The 16,439-nt window shown below is 52.8% G+C and overlaps 1 protein-coding gene across 2 annotated transcripts in view; it reads right to left on the bottom strand.

Moving 5' to 3' along the window:
• Positions 1 to 16,439, bottom strand: part of OLFM1 (olfactomedin 1) — a 47,095-nt gene that overhangs the window by 16,218 nt on the left and 14,438 nt on the right. Inside the window, exons 1-2 of one of the 2 annotated variants that reach the window (XM_077305272.1) lie at positions 9,238 to 9,438; positions 4,598 to 4,747 (exon numbers count right to left, since the gene is read on the bottom strand). In XM_077305272.1, the coding sequence (XP_077161387.1) occupies positions 4,598 to 4,747; positions 9,238 to 9,387 (300 nt within the window). In that variant the 5' untranslated portion in view covers positions 9,388 to 9,438. Of the gene's footprint in view, positions 1 to 4,597; positions 4,748 to 9,237; positions 9,439 to 16,439 lie in introns of those variants that run through there. The other variant, XM_077305273.1, reaches the window with a different exon arrangement.

Below are 16,439 nucleotides of genomic sequence, written 5' to 3'. Positions count from 1 at the left end.
CCATGGGGTTCCCCAGCCGGGTCCAAATTGTGTAGGGGCCTGGTTTGTGGAGCCAAAGGACTCACTCAGGGGAGAGAAGGGGCTCCCTTCCCAAGCCCCCAACCCATTACCTCCCTATCAAATCACCCCTCTGCCTCTTACTGGCCATCAAAAGCAGGTGGCCTCATCTCCCCCCCCCCCCTGCCCACCCCTTACACCATTGGAACTGCTGCCCATCTTAAAAATCAGGCCCATTTTCCAAATTAGATCCAGCCCAGTGCTGCCATACAGCATAGGAGGTGGGGAGCCATGCGGAAAAACAAAAGGGCCAAACTGCACAGCGGAAGCCAGACTATGGGGCAAACCCTCCAGATGCCCCCTCGGCCGGTTTTACTCCTTGCAGACCAAGAAATCCCTGTGGACATTTGTGGCCTCTTGTCTGGTGCTCTACCCCGCCGTCCTTTTGGCACCACGTCAAAACCTTTCCTTTGGCCCAGGGGTTGCATGGAGGCTTGTCTTGTCAGGCTGCCTTTATGCTCTGCTGCCAGCCAGACCGAGGACTGCTTTGTGGAATATCGTTTCAGGCTACTGATTGTTGGGTTTTGCTATTTCTATCACATTTCAGTATTGATCCTACTTCTGCTGTTAGGTTTATGATCTCACTGTGCTGCTTTCATATTGATATGCGCCTTAGGAGGCCCAGAACTCCTCTCTATAAATGAACAGCTTCAGTCCCACGGGGGTCGGGATCAGGGGGACACATGCCAGGGTCTAAAAACATCCCTCGATTTTAAGAGGGAAAATGCATGGACGGTGGGAGGGCACAGATCAGCTCTGCCTGTCCAAAGCTTCGGCTATAACAGAATCTGTGTGCTTGAGAAGGGCCACAAGATTCTCTTTCTGTTGCAACTGACTCACATCAAGGCCTCTGCAGAACAATGTTCTGCTTTCAGTCACTGGGGGAAATGCAGTCTTCTCTGCCCTCCACCAGCCAGTTTGGAGCCCCATTTTGGGAGGCCCCAGGGCCCGGCCCCAGCAAGAGCCAATGGACAGCTTGCTCTAGCAACAGCACTGCTCCCTGCTACGGAGATGGCAATGCTGGCTAAAGAGCACTTCTCTGACCCACACCAGGAACCTCCATTGAGAGGGGCAGGGGTTCTGTGTGGCATCTCAAAGATCCTTGTAGTGCATATGAGTTCCCCAAGGCAAAGGGGAATGGAATACTGCAGGGGTGGTCAAACTGTGGCCCTCCAGATGTCCATGGACTACAATTCCCATGAGCCCCTGCCAGCGTTCGCTGGCAGGGGCTCATGGGAATTGTAGTCCATGGACATCTGGAGGGCCACAGTTTGACCACCCCTGGAATACTGGATGAAGAGGGCTGTGGTCTGATCATAGAATCATAGAGTTGGAAGGGGCCATACAGGCCATCTAGTCCAACCCCCTGCTCAACGCAGGATCAGCCCTAAGCATCCTAAAGCATCCAGACAGGCGGTTCTCATGGTACAGACTCAGAACTGTGGTAAAGCCTAATGGCAGTTTTTTTCCAAGCATTAGCTAGTCAGAGTTAACCTGACTTGTGTCCCCTGGCAAACCAAATGCAGTTAGTTTCTTGCAGTTGAGATTAAGCAAACATGCCTATCTTGCTCTATAAGGGGGGGGGGCAAAGACAATAAAGAGAAAGTTCTGTCCTTGGCTACGGCCTGTGCATGCAAAGGAATCCTTCTGATCTCTCTGGCCTATTGCAAGTATGACTACATGAGAAGCCCTGTAAAGCAGAGACACACATGGAGGTTTTGTTCTTCCCCTCTGATGCAGCCAGCTCTGCTTGCCTGCTCAGCCTCTTTAGCATCACCGGATGTGAGTGATCCTGGCCTTCCATTTCCACTTGGCTGCTCCCTTTGAAAACACTGAAGCACCAAATTAATGAAAGAGAATGTGATTTGAGCCAACCTTCCCCCTGCAGGTTTATTTGGGGCTTTGATCTTTTCCTGCTTTTAATTAACCAGCATGCCTTTAACTTCCAGGATATTTTTGTGGCTTGAACCCACCATCCGAAGTTGCTTTGCTGAAACAAACAAATCTATCTTCTCTAAACCCTTGAAAAATGTATGCCTTATAGATCTGGAATAAATTTATCCCCATAATTCCTGTCTTTAAATGTGATTATAAAATATTCTCCAGATGTTTTCTGGATAATCAGAATTTAATGTCCTGTGATACTGGATGAGAATATTTCACATTTTACGGTAGATTATACAACATCGTAGATTTGTATAAAACTGCTTCATTGCATTTGCTAACTATACCTAGTAAAGGAATCTAGGATTTGACTTTTGGCACTTTCATGCAGCCTGAAAGATCAAAACCTCTGAAACGATCAAGCTTTAAACGTTAAGGTAAGCAATTCACACGCAAAGTGTCAATTTGCATTTTTCAAAACAGGAGTGATAAAAATGAAGAAGTTTAGGAATTGACGCCACAGTTCAGTTCCAGCTCTTTCAAATATTTGTGCTCTGCCTTTCCTTGTGGCTCACGGTGGAATACAAATCACAATTGAGGAGAAGCACCAGGGGGCCTCTGATTAGTCCTCAGGGGGGGACCCACCCTCAGGGGGGGACCCACTGAGGGCCAATCAGAGGTTCTCCCTCCCACCATTCTCCTAGTTCCTCCAAACACAGAGCCAGCAGGAGGTAAGCCAAGGAGCTCAGGGTGCCTGGCCAACCAGATGCCACCATGCTCTCCTGCACCCCCATGTCACTCCCAGTCCCCGCCAAAGATGTGACAGCCTGTCCACCTGTGCCCTGCTGCAGCCCCCCTGCCCCCTCTGCTCTGCACAACCAAAGGTGTCAGACTGCACCCTGAGGGCCAAACAGCTGTGCCATCTCAGCCAGTCACTGGAAGGCTTCCTGCAGAGCAGCCCAACCTGGCCATGGAGTCCTCCCCCTTTTGCCCTCCAGCTCCTGCCTACCCCTTTTGTAGCCACCATGGCACATTGCCTGCCCTGCTCTGGGCCAGTGGGCAAAAGAGTCTGCTGGTCAAGCACCTGCCACAGTCCTCCTCAATGTGGCTGCCCAGATCCTGCCCTCTGCTGACTGCCCTGAGCTGTGTAGGCCTGGAACAGCTGCCAGGGCTCTTGAGCTCCACCTACACCCACCTCCCAAGGTTGCTCTCCATGGTAAGCCCTCATGCTGGCCCTTTGCCACCTGGCCCTGCCTACTCAGCGGTGCTGAGCCACAACAGCACAGGATGGAGGGTCAGTGCCACCAAGGCTCCTGTATGTTGCCTGCACCTGGACCCTGACCTTCCTCCCTAACAGGACAGCCTGTGGTGCCTGTGCGCCATGGCTCACTTCCCTCTGTACTCTGCATAGAGGCGGAGGCAGAGGGTAGCCAGAGACCTGGGCCCAGATAAATAAGCAGCCTTACACATAAATCCACACTATTTGGGAGTCAGCTACCTGCCCATCCATTCCTCATTTTGCAACATTTCATCCATAAAGAGGGACAGAAGGGAGGAGAGGAGAGGAGGGGAAAATAGCCCTCTTTCATCACTAATTAGGAGTGTGCTAAACATGATAAAATTAGAGCCAGGTAGACTTCTTGTTTTTAAAACTTGAAGCAAATTATTTAATATTGGAGTTTATATTAGGGAATTAGGGATGTGGGGCTGGTTTTAAAAATGCAACTGGTTAGTAGATGTTCCCACCTACCATGGCCTAGGAATTTTTTGGCACTTTTTCAACAGTTTGACTAACTTCTCAAATCACAATATAACAGCAGAGCTCAGCAAGGAGTAAAAGGAGATTTAATTCCTTTCTCTGTGTAATGCCCTTGTTTAAAAGACATCCCTCCCATTTTATACAGAAACTGATAGGGTCATGCATATTGATCCCCCCCTCCCCCCAGGCTGCTTAAATAAGAAGGCTCCCTGAAGTCAGTCAGATGGTGAAATCATTAGTGGAGAATAAGAACACTGAGCTTAAAGTGCCCACTGGTACCATTCTGAGTGGTGAGAAGTTGGGCTAATAACGTAGGCTGGGTCATGTCTCTGTCAGGTACATATTTGCCGCATCACTGTACTTCCCCTCTGCCCCTCCTGCTGCTCAGGAAAATGAAACCTGATGTTTCATCAGAATAAATGGTCACATCATAAGGTTTCTATTCGCGCCCCAAAGTCAAAAAATAATTCCGTTTGTATTCAAAGCATTTACTATGTTTATAAATTGTACATGGTTCATATTAGACCAGGGGTAGTCAAACTGCAGCCCTTCACATGTCCACAGACTAAATTCCCATCAGCCCCTGCCAGCATTCTCTGGCAGGGTCTTATGGGAATTGTAGTCCATGGACATCTGGAGGGCCGCATAAGACCATGATTAGAAAACTTTTGATTGCATATTGCTGTTACTTGGAGGCAAAAATTAATGCTCTGATTCAGTATAAGGCAACTACATTTGATTTATTGAAGGATGTGTCAGATAACTGACAATTTACTATCCCAAAGCAATTAATCATTAATCATATGAAGGCTACCTCGAGTTTCCTTTTTTAAAGCTTAAAATTGCTATGCTAAAAGTTGCATGCAAAAATAAAGTGCTCTCCATTTTTCCACTTACCTTTTCTAGTAGTTGGCGCAGTTGCTTTGTCCTGGCATCTCGTGAACACATGGTCTGCTGAGGGGCCACCACTGTGCATATACACCGCCCTTCACTGTCCTGAGCAGAACTGTAGACTTGCCAACTTTCCTCAGGGTTGGTTGGCAACACCTGGTTCAACATACAGGAGAGGAAGTCTCAGATGCAGCATGGAGAACTCACTGCAGAAGGGGCTGCAAAGATGAGAAGCCCCAGAAAGACCCAGAGAACAGCAATCAAGAGAGTAAGGAGGGGACCGAGGAGCCGAGGGGGGTGGGGGAAGCTGCTCGTGGCCAAAGGCAAATCCATGTCTCTTCCACTTACACAGTCCAAATTGCTTCATGTGTGTCTGTGCCAACAATATTTACAGCAGTCGTTCTTACCCCCATTTTGCAGATGAGCGGGTCGGTGGGGAGATCAGCAAGTGAATTACCGGCAGAGGCATGAGCTGCCCCATGCCGTGGCTGGCCCCTTGGTTTTGCTCCCCCAGGGCTAATGATCCAAGATAAATAGCAGGTGCATGGCTCTCTTTCAGACGTGCCCCCCTCCACCCTTGGCAGCTCCCACATGTCCAGCTGGCCAATGATAGAGACAAAGGGCTGGATGGGACAGACCATGGCCTCATCCAGCACTTGCAGTTCCTATGTAAAACACCCTTGAACCAAATGGCAAGCCACACACCAGAAGCATCAACCAAACTGATATGGAGCACACCAATGCCAGAACCAGAGCAGGGTGGCAAACCTGTCCCAGGGGCAGAGATGGGGAGCTGAGCCGGCAGGCTGAGAAATTCCAGCACCTCCTGCCCCACCTCTCACGCATCTGGCTGCTTCTGCAAGTCTTTTGCCAACCCACTGTGAAATTGGTTTATCTGCGCAGGAGAGGAGGCGGGGGCTGGCAGGCCAACTCACACCAGCTAACGAGGGATACAACCTTGAAGGCATAATCCGCACCTGGGTTGGAGCTCTACACAGCTGATGCACCAGACAGACATTTGCTACCCCGTACCACCAAATCCGTGAAGGTTCTCTGTCGTTAATTCCTCCCTCTTTGATCACCCCACTTTGGGGGAAATGCATTATTTAATTACCACTCAGCTGTGGCTTCTGCTAAGGACCTGCTCTGCTGGCAGAAAGGCAGCTTGTCGTGGTTACAGCCCTGCAAATAACCAATCATTTTGTCAGACAAATTGCTAAACACCTTCCCTTCCCACAGATGGGTAAGCAGATCCTTTAAAAAGGGTTGGATGCCAGTGGACCACCTCACAGCGTAACTGTAGTATAAGAAAAGGACCAGATTCACTCAGATGGAACTAAATTATGCAAGTTCATTCCAACACTGGCAGTGCCCACAGCAAAAACCACTGCACGGATGGCACTGGACAGAGAGACCTTTATGGGCAAACACTTGAACTTCCCAGCCCTTTCTGCTGCCTGGTTCTTTGCAATCTTGCATCATGTCCAAATTTGTCCAGTACTCACTGTTCTGAAGATCACCTCCAGGGCCTCTTTTTTTTTTAACAACATCATAAATAATTAACCACTTTAAAAGCATCCTTATGGTCTCTCTGTTCCCTGCAAAAAGGAGAGCTGAACCAACTGGCAGGGCAAAAGAGACCCACACCAAAACACATCTTCCTTATGGTGTTGATGCAGTTGGGGAACGGGCTGCTGCCCCCCCCAACTGTCAAGGGGTTCCATCTCCAGCTGATTCCTCAAACCCCACTGCCAGGCCCATGGATGGAGGCTGAGGAGAAGGCTGCCTCCCATGCTGAATACTGCCGGTGGGTGGAAAAGGGAGATCCCTGGCAATCGGCAGGGTTTGCTCACCCAGAGCCCTCACCTCCTGGCCTCCGTAAAGGCACATGGCATGCAGAAGGGGCTTGGAAGCATCTCCGGTTAGCAGAGACCTTAGAGCAGGGCTAGTCAAACTGCGGCCCTCCAGATGTCTATGGACTACAATTCCCATGAGCCCTGCCAGCGTTTGCTGGCAGGGGCTCATGGGACATGTAGTCTGTGGACATCTGGAGGGCCGCAGTTTGACTACCCCTGCCTTAGAGCATGATCACCAGCTCTCTACGTGCCTGGTGCTTTCCAAAAAGCCAAAATTCAACACAAACAGCACTCAAGAACAGCTTCTGCTATCAGCATAAAAATGAGCAGAGAGGCCAGTGGTGTTCTCTGTCATTGTCCAATGGTTCCCCAAGTAATAGGAAAGAGCCACAGAGGACAGGAGAGCTCCAACCCCCTGGGAGTCGAGCGACACACAATGACAGAAGACCATCAAAGGGATCCTCTACTCTCCTCTTATTCACCTTAATTGCATCCCACATTTCTCCCCAATGGGGACTCAAAGCTGTTTGCATCATTCTCCACTCCGGAATTTTATCATCACAACCGCCCTGTGTGGCTGAGAAAAGATGGCTGGCCCAAGGTCACCCAGAAGGATTCCATGGCAGAATGAGGATTTGAACCAGGATGTCCCAGAGCCTGGCCTGACCATCTGGCCACCACATCACACTACACTGGCTCAACTGGCTCCATGGGAGAAGGCTCAGCCCCAAAGCTCCACACGCAGCCCTGGGCCAGTCGCTTTCTCCAGCATCCCCCCATCTCTCAAGGTGGTTCAAGGTGAGCATGCCGTGGATGCTTTAAGAGAATAGTTGATGGCACATCTGATCTGCAAGTCAAGGTTCCTCTGGTGCAAACTCTCAGGTAGACACTGCAGTCATGTAAGAGATATGCAGATTGGGTAGATGTGTCTTTTCCATCCACAAATCTGAGCTCCTTGTTATACACTCCTCATGAGAACTATGGGTGCTTTTCAGAATCCTATACTTGGAAGGGGCCATACAGGCCGCCTAGTCTCACTCCCTGCTCAATACAGGATCAGCCTCAAGCAACCAGGATAAGGAGCTGTCCAGCTGCTGCTTGAAGACAGCCAGTGAGGGGGAGCTCCCCATCTCCTTAGGCAGCCATTCCATAGCTGAACTAGATGCATAGAATCCTAGAGTGGGAAGGGGCCCTTCAGGCCATCTAGTCCAACCACCTGCTCAATGCTAAAGCATCCAGGATAAGTAGCTGTCCAGCTGCTGCTTGAAGACCTCCTTAGGCAGCCCATTCCACTGCTGAACTACTCTGACTTTGAAAATGTTTTTTCTGGTATCTAGCCATTCTTCCACATAGTTTAAGCCCATTATTGTGGACCCTCTGCTGCCAACAGGAACCTTTCCCTGCCCTCCTCTAAAGGACAACCTTTGTAAAGCAGCAATCCCGTCCCCTCTCAACGTCCTCGTCTCCAGGCTGAACATTCCCAAGTTGGTCCCCAGACCATCCTCATGGCTCTCCTCTGCGCCCTCTTCATTTCGTCCATGTCGTTTTTGAAGCAAGGCATCCAGATCTGCACACTGGACTCCAGGAGGGGTCTGCCCAATGGGGCATGTAGCACAGGGACTAAGACCTCTTCTGATTTTGATGCGCTGCCTCTGTTGCTTCAGCCCAAGGCTGCCTCTGCCTTCTTTTCCGCTGCATCACTGCCTGCTCCTATTTGGCTTCCAGTCCGCAAGTACCCCGCCCTGCTCCCCAGCAGTCTTTCCCATCCATTCCGGGGGGGGGGCAGGATGCCACTCCCTTCTCAGGGGGCTCTGGGGAAAGACTGAAGGGGGGCAGCTAGGATCCAGTCACCTGCGTGGCACTGTGCTGAGACAGTGACGCTTGTGCCTGTTTGCCTTTCATGCTGCTAAGCGGGCTCTTTGTCGCTGGACACAAACCAGAACAGGCTCACTGTCACTTCTGTAGAGCCCATCCAGAAGGGCTTGGAGCAGCAAGGGGGGGGGGGACCACAGCTCTGACGTCGAGCCACACAAAGCCAAAGTGAGCCAAAGTAGCAGAGCCCCTGCCCCTAGAGCAGGGGTAGTCAACCTGTGGTCCTCCAGATGTTCATGGACTACAATTCCCACGAGCCCCTGCCAGCAACGCTGGCAGGGGCTCATGGGAATTGTAGTCCATGAACATCTGGAGGACCACAGGTTGACTACCCCTGCCCTAGAGCACTGCCCCAGGGCTTTGTGCTGTAGTGGGCTCCTGGAGAGCGCACTGAGGGCAGGTGGCCCCGGGAGCTGCATCCACAGCCAACCTTGAAGGCTGAGCACCACCAAGCCTTCCCCGTGTCCAGGAAGTCCCCCCCCCCCGCCACTCCCCTGTCCAGGCAGCGCAGGGCGGCCGGAGCGGCTCCCCCCGCCCCCCCCCCCCGCCTCTGGCTCCGCTCCAGCCCCTTCCGACGAGACACGCACAGAGTCACCTTCGCAACAGGCGCCTTCCACCTGGAGGAACGCCCCCCCCCAACCCCCTGCGCCAGACCGCGGCCCGGACTCTGGGACCGACTGGCGGAGGGGGGGCCCGTCGAGACTCCGGCCGGGGTCAACAAAAGCCCTCCCCACCCCCAGTCCTGGCAGGGCGACAACCCCCCCCCCCCGCTCCCTTTCGGACCAGGGCGGGGCAGGGCGGGGCACACCTGCGGGAACCGCCCCAGCAGCAAGGCCGCCCCCCCCCAGCCACGAGCGGCCCCCTCCCTCCCGGCCCCCCCCGGCCCCCTCCCTCCCTCCGTGGCGGGCCGGGACTCACGCCGGTGCTGCGGTGGAGGGTGCCGGCGGAGGCGGCGCTGAGGCGGGTGGTGTTGAGCCCCACGAGGGCCGGCAGCGTCTGCGACATCCAGTTGGTGATCATGGCCATCGTGCTGAGCACCACGCCGAGCTTCAGCAGCGGCACCGACATCGCGCCCGCGCCCCCCCGGCTCGGCCGCGCCCGCCGCCCTCATGCCCCGCCGCGCCCGGCCCGCCCGGCCGCCCCCCCGCCCCGACGCGCCCCCGACGCCCCGCCGCGCCCGGGCCCCGCCGACCCCCGCCCGCGGCCCCCCATCGCGCCCCCGCGCCCGCCCGCACGCACGCCCGATGGAGGGATGGAGGGATGGCCGGGCCGCCGAGCGACTGGCGCGGGAGGCGGAGCGCCGGCTGCTGCCAGGACGAGGCGGACCCGCCCCGGCTCCGCCCCGCCACGGCCCGGCTGGCCAAGCGCAGCGGCGGGGGGACTGCGGGACCGCGGCGGGGAAGGGGCGGGCGAGCGGGGAGGCTCTCCGAGCCCTGCCTGGGGGGCGCCGGCCCGCATCGAGCCCCCTGCTGTGCCAGGGAGGGGGGACCCCACCTCCTGTGCCTGGGGGGATTGGCAGGGCGGGGTGCCTGGCCGAACAACGTGGAAGTCTTTGCCCCCCCCCCCCGCCGCCTGCTGGGAGCGCTCCCTATGGGAGGGGGGGGGCACGAAGCCTGCCCAGCTGTCCCCGACAGGCCCCAGGAGGGTGGCGGCCCACAGGAGCCATGCCTGCTCTCTACAACAGAGGGCTGGGGCAATCCTGATTAGAGCGCAAGCACTGCAAAGAGCATGGAGCAAGGGTAGTCAAACTGCGCCCCTCCAGATGTCCATGGACTACAATTCCCATGAGCCCCTGCCAGCGAATGCTGGCAGGGGCTCATGGGAATTGTAGTCCATGGACATCTGGAGGGGCGCAGTTTGACTACCCTGGAGTATCCAAAGGAGCAGAAGTCTCCCCCCCCCGAACACCAGACCCATGTCCTGACCTCCAGCTGGGTGGGAGCCCCCCCACCACACTGTGCTTCTGCTTTCCAAAGGGCTGCGGCTTCCTGACCCAAGGGAGAGTTGCCATTTCCTGTCCCAGCAGCCCTTGGGGCAACCTATTCTGCACTCAGCACCATTGAGTCCAGTTGTGAGTTTGCATGCAGTCTTGGGAAGGCTCTACATGCCACAAATAAGGGCCATACTCTGTGTCACAGCCCCAAATGCCTTTCCTCTGGCCTGGGTAAGAATTCCAGAGGAGTCAAAAGTTGAGCACCTGGCCCTGAGCCACAAGGCCTCTGCTGTGAGAAACACCTGGAGGCCTCCTGCCTGCTAGGTCAGTCATGGATCATGGATTCTTTGGGGTCTTTTCCACAGGGTTGTGTGCTTCAGCTGCCAAAGTGGCCATTCCAGCCCAAATCAGCCAGCGCCATGGCACTGGTTAGGGGGATGGGCGGTGCCCCCCCCCCACGCCACGGTGTTGGCCACTTCAGGCTGGAATAGCTGCTTCGGTAGCCGAAGCACAGCATCCTAGTAACATCCTCCTCTCTCTGTCCTCCCTTTTCTTGTTTCAAAGCAAAAGTATCTGAGGACATGATGCACAGTTAATAATGTAAGAATTAAGCAAATGTATGCAGAAATGCATGATGCGTATGATGTTTTCTTTTGTGTGTGTATGTGTGGAGGGGGAGCTGAGAAGCCAGGCAGTCCTGTGATAATTCCATGTGCATGCACTACCTTTTCAAAATGTCCATGCCATGCCCTTTATTGGGACCAAAGAGAATAGCACAAAATGGTGTGCCGTGCTCTTCGTGTGGCTCCCCACAACTGCTCTACACTTCCAGCTGGCTCCTAGTTCTCCAGGTAGGCAAGGAAAGAACCAGAGGAAGGCCGGGTGGGAGTGCTGACTCAGTTCTTGCTTTTTATGGCTGTGTGGCTGAGCTTTGTGGACACAAAACTGAAAACTTCCTCCCAGACATGGCACAGCAGAGCAGGTCTCCTCTCTGCCCTCCTCCACCAAGGCGCCGCCAGAGACACTGAGCAGTTGCTGGGCTCTGGTGCCCCCTTCCCGGGGAAGCGGGCATTGCTGCCCTGGAAGAAGAAAGGATGCTACTGAAACCTCATCCCCCCCCCCCCCCCCCCGCATCTTACAGGCCGGCCTCTCCCTGCCACGCCCTCCCTGCTTCTGCAGCACGGGGAGAACAGAGGCCTGGAAGGGGGTGCCCCCCTGAGCACTTGCACATGCGACTGAAATGCCTCTTCAACACTTGGCAGGTGACCCATTTCGGTAGCTGATCCAGAAGGTACTAATGAATATTGGAAAAGATCCCCGTAGGAAGACTCTCTGCCAAATACCAACTCTAGCCAAAGACAGAAACCTAAGAATACTTTCCTGGGAGTACAATGGGACTTACTCTTGAGCAGACCTTAAGATTTATCCCTAAGGCATTCTCCAGCTGTACAAAAATCAAAGGCAACTCCATGCCATGCCATTCTCTGGAGAACATTCTCCCCCCCCCCCCCCCATAGCCGCCCTGGAAAGATGCTGCCTGTGTGTGGGATTTCTCCCATCCTATTTACTCTGTTTTATCCTTTACCAGGTCAAAGCTCTCCTGCTGCTGTCTCCAACAAAGAGAACAGAAATATGCTACATGCACATTTCAATACTAGGGTGTGAAAAAATGGATATTTTTACATTCCTTCCTCCAATGCAGATTCAAGCAGCACGGCAAAATGCAAACTTCCATGGAAGCGACAATCCTCACCCACATTACTGGCCAAGTCTGAAGGAGGCGTTTGCCCACCTGGCCATGAGGAGAGGAGAGAAATTATTCCCCCCTTGCCCCCATATGGATACGGTGTTCACAGATCACCAAGAAAGATTAACTTGGGTAAGCACGCAGCCCAAGACCCTGTGGTTCTTCTAAGTATCCAAAAGGGACTTTGGGTTGCCCCTAGAAATGGGCCCAAGAACCCCCTTACTTGGCTCAGGGGCTCCCAGAAGGCAGGATATAAATAAAGCAAGTTTTAGGTAGAGAGCCAGGAAGGTGTGGGGGATAAGTGTGGCAGCCTTTTATCTGGCGAACTGGTTTTGATTCCCCACTCCTTCTGCACAGGCTGCCAGCTGGGGGACCTTGGCCAGGACAGTTCTCGCAGAGCAGTTTTACTCAGATCTCTCTCAAGGTTTTCTGTTGTGGGGAGAGGAAGGGAAAGTGATTGTAAGCCACTTTGAGACTCCTTCGGGTAGTGAAAAGTGGGGTCTAAAACCGAACTCCTTCTCCTTCAAAATAAATAAAAATCTTGTGCATTGCAAGACACCACTTGAACAATCTGAGAACAGCACATACCACCAAACCCACCATGAGGAATGGACAGGAGGTGTTCTGCAGAATCAGAATTTTCCAGAAATGCAGAAAAATGCTCCTCACCCAATGGCTTGAGGAGGACCAGACCAGGCCCATTGTGGGACTTCATTTGTCCCTACTCTGGAGGTTGCAGCTGGTCCAAAATGTGGCAGCAAGCGTCCTCACCATGGATGGATCATATATGGAATACCGGACTAGGTTCAAGGTACGAGTTTTGACCTTCAAGGCCATTCGAGGTCTGAGGGACCACCTCTCCAAATAACACCCCCTGAGGAACATTATGCTCTACCAGTTCCAACTAGTTAGTGATTTCTGGCACAAAAGAAGTCTGCCTAGTCTAGACCCAGGCCAGGGCCTTTTCTATCCTGGCCCCCACCTGGTGGAATGAGCTCCTGGAGGAGATACAGGTCCTGTTGGAGCTCATTGAATTCTGCAGGGTCTGCAAGAAGGAGCTGGGTTGAGTCCAGGCTATCACCCAGGTACCCCTCCTTGGAACCCCTTCCCCTAGTTGGTTCAAACTTGGGAAAAGAAATATATCGACTGTTGTCTTGTGACAGTTTTTATTGTTATTCCTCTACTGCAGGGGTAGTCAAACTGCGGCCCCCCAGATGTCGATGGACTACAATTCCCAAACGCTGGAAGGGGCTCATGGGAATTGTAGTCCATCGACATCTGGAGGGCCGCGGTTTGACTACCCCTGCTCTACTGGCTTTTAAACTGTGGTACACAGCCCCAAGATGGCTGTGCTGGAAGAGGCAGCTTTATAAATGCAATCAATCAGTAAAGTCAATCAGGACAACAGCAGTTAAAGAGGAGGGCAAAGGGGGGCTGCACTAGTCCCCTAGAGATGCTTAGCTCTGGAGGGCAGAGGTTTTGCACTATTGGGGGGATCCAGTTCTCCCCCCCCCCACACACATACACATAACTCAACTGTCAATATGTGCATGTCTAACTTTCCAAATAGGGTTTTAACAATTTACTTCAAAATGTTTACAGTACTCCAGGTGAGTTCCATGGTTGGAGGCAGAGAGTTCCCAGGATTCCCCTCTTTGGCCACCACCAGTCCCCTCACCCCCATGCCTCCCACTTGCCTGACCAGCTTGGGAGCTCCCAGTCCTGCTAGTTTCCCTTCCCCAGGGGCACCAGGCAGTGCGTGGTGAGTGGAACACAGTGGAACACTAGCCAACAAGCAAGTCAACAGCAGAGATCCTGCCAAAGCCCTGGGCCTGGTCAACTGCCCCCCCATGTTTTCTAAACAGGAAAACTCAATGACCAACAGGGAAAGGCTGCCAATTCAGCCACATCCCCGGTAAAGGAGGGTGCCAAACACTTCCTGCAAAAAAGCAAATGTGCACTCAAAATTTTCCAGGAGACAGTTCTAGCCTCCAAATTCAGACTCAGGGCCAGCGATAGCATGCCCTTGGGGGGAGCATCAGCTAGACACCAGGGCTTCTGCTTCCCCAAACCTCCTCTGCCCCCTGCCTGCCTGTCCTTCTGCCCTTCCCTCATTTGTGAGTGCTCCAGGTCTCTGCCTCCTGGGCTGCCCAACACAGCTGGGATATGGGGATGGTGAGACTCACAGCAGTGGCCCTTCCAGCTGTGCAGACACCTCAATGCTGGGGGGGGGGGTGGAAGTTTGAGAGCAGGCAGGGGAATGCTGATCCTTCTCTGCTGATCCATGGTCCATCAAAACCTGGAACCAGCCATGGGCAGAACACCGCAGGGCATCCAGGCAGCTCCGCTTCACTTGTGCCTTCAGTTCTGATCTGTCTTCTCACTTGACAGATGCCTGGCCACTGCGTGGAGGGCGTTTTTCTCAGAACAGCTGGTCCGACATCAGGGACATAACAGGCCACATATGGAGGAGCCAGTGTGGGCTGAACAACGGAGGCCTCACAGTGCGACAGAGCTGGCAGAAGAGTCTTCATTTTACTGTTCTTTTGGAAATGACAATTAATTTTGAATTGGAACAGGTGGAAGTCTGGATTTTGGAAATGCAAGGGAGGGGGGGTCTGATTTAGCCCTTTCCCCACATAGAAGTTCCCTTTAGTGCGTCCAACCCATGCTTTCTGTTGTCAGTTTTCTGGTTCTTTGTTCTTTCCTAAAAATCATAACTGCAAAACTGACCCGCTTCAGACAGCTAGTTCCAAGTCCAGGAGCAGGTTACAGTAGATGAGCGATTGGGATGTGTCCTGCATAGTGCAGGGGGTTGGACTAGATGACCCATGAGGTCCCTTCCAACTCTATGATTCTATGATTCTATGAATCTATGATTCTAAGAGGGGACCAACTTGATTACTGCAGCTTTAGAGACAAGGACTAGGAGCAATGGGGTCCTAATTGTGGGAAAGGAGGTTCTACTTAAATGTTAGAAAGCATTTTCTGGCGGTGAGGATGGAATTTGCTGCTTGAACTTTCCTTCATTGGAACTTTTTAGGAGAACATTGGACGTGTGTGGTTTTTAGGCCCCTGAGAGGGGCTAGACTGGGTGGCCCTCAGTGGTCTCTTCCAGCTCTGTGTGATGAAATGCCCCCCCCCATAATCTTCAGGGGGCAGCAAAATTTGGTTAAATTGATTAGCAGTCCTGACTCGTGGTTTTAAATTTTGTTTTCTACTACAGGCTTTAATAAATAAAGCCCTTTACAAGCCCTAAATACACTTCTTGTCCTCTGGGGGCCACTGATTGTGGGGGGTGGGGATAGGCCAGCTTGAGCGCCTGATAGCTTGAAATATTTCAGAGACAAAAAGGAGCCATGGAGAGAAAATGACTCCAATGCGCCACAGAGGAGATGCTTTGAAGAGCCAAACTGTTCCTAGAGGGGGGATTAATGGGAACCCAAGAACAGAGCTTAATTAATGTCACTCCACCCTAGGACACGTTCAACTTCAAAGGAGGCAGCATCATCTCTGAACATGTGGGCCTGGAGGGGCCTCCTGACTGGCACCCCCTCCATGCCTGGACCAGATGAGAAATGTGGTGTAGTGGTTAATAGCAGCCTATAACAGCAGCACGAGCCACTTGTGGGAATGGCGGAATATGAATTTAATAAAAATCATCATCATCATCCTTACAACTGAAGAAAGATGTAGAGAAACTGGAGCCTGTCCAGAGGAGGGCTACAAAGATGGTAAGGAGACCAAGACATATGAGGAAAGGTTGAGGGAACTTGATCTGTTTCGACTGGAGAGAAGATTACTAAGATAACCATCTTCAACTACTTGAAGGGCTGTCATATAAAAGATAGAGCAGAGTTGTTTATGTTGCTCAGAGCAGGGGTAGTCAAACTGCGGCCCTCCAGATGTCCATGGACTGCAATTCCCACAAGCACCTGCCAGCATTCGCTGGCAGGGGCTCATGGGAATTGTAGTCCATGGACATCTGGAGGGCCGCAGTTTGACTACCCCTGGCTCAGAGGGTTGGACCAGAACCAATGGGTTGAAATTAATTCCAAAGAATGTTTGGCTAAACATCCAGAAGTTCCTGACAGAGCAGTTCCTCAGTGGAACAGGCTTCCTCGGGAGGTGGTGGGTTTTCCTCCTTTGGAAGTTTTTAAGAAGAAGCTAGATAGTAATCTGACAGAAATGTTGATTTCATGAACTTAGGTGAGTGGGTGGGCAGGAAGGGATGCGCCAGTGTTTGTCTCTTGTGGCCCTTCCTTGCATACCCAGGGGACTACTGATTGCCACTGTGGGGTGGCGGGTGAATTTCCTCCAGGCCAGGCTGGTTTCTGGAGATTTTTGGTGTGTGGGGGGATCATTTGGGCATGAAATTGGCATTGTGAGTGAGCAGGTAGTTTTGAGTTCTTGCATTGTGCAGAGGGTTGGACTAGATGA

Source organism: Paroedura picta, chromosome 12 (assembly GCF_049243985.1).
Source record: "Paroedura picta isolate Pp20150507F chromosome 12, Ppicta_v3.0, whole genome shotgun sequence".
Classification (NCBI taxonomy): domain Eukaryota; kingdom Metazoa; phylum Chordata; class Lepidosauria; order Squamata; family Gekkonidae; genus Paroedura; species Paroedura picta.
Note: the sequence above shows the minus strand (reverse complement) of the source record. Positions and strands in the feature narration are given on the sequence as shown.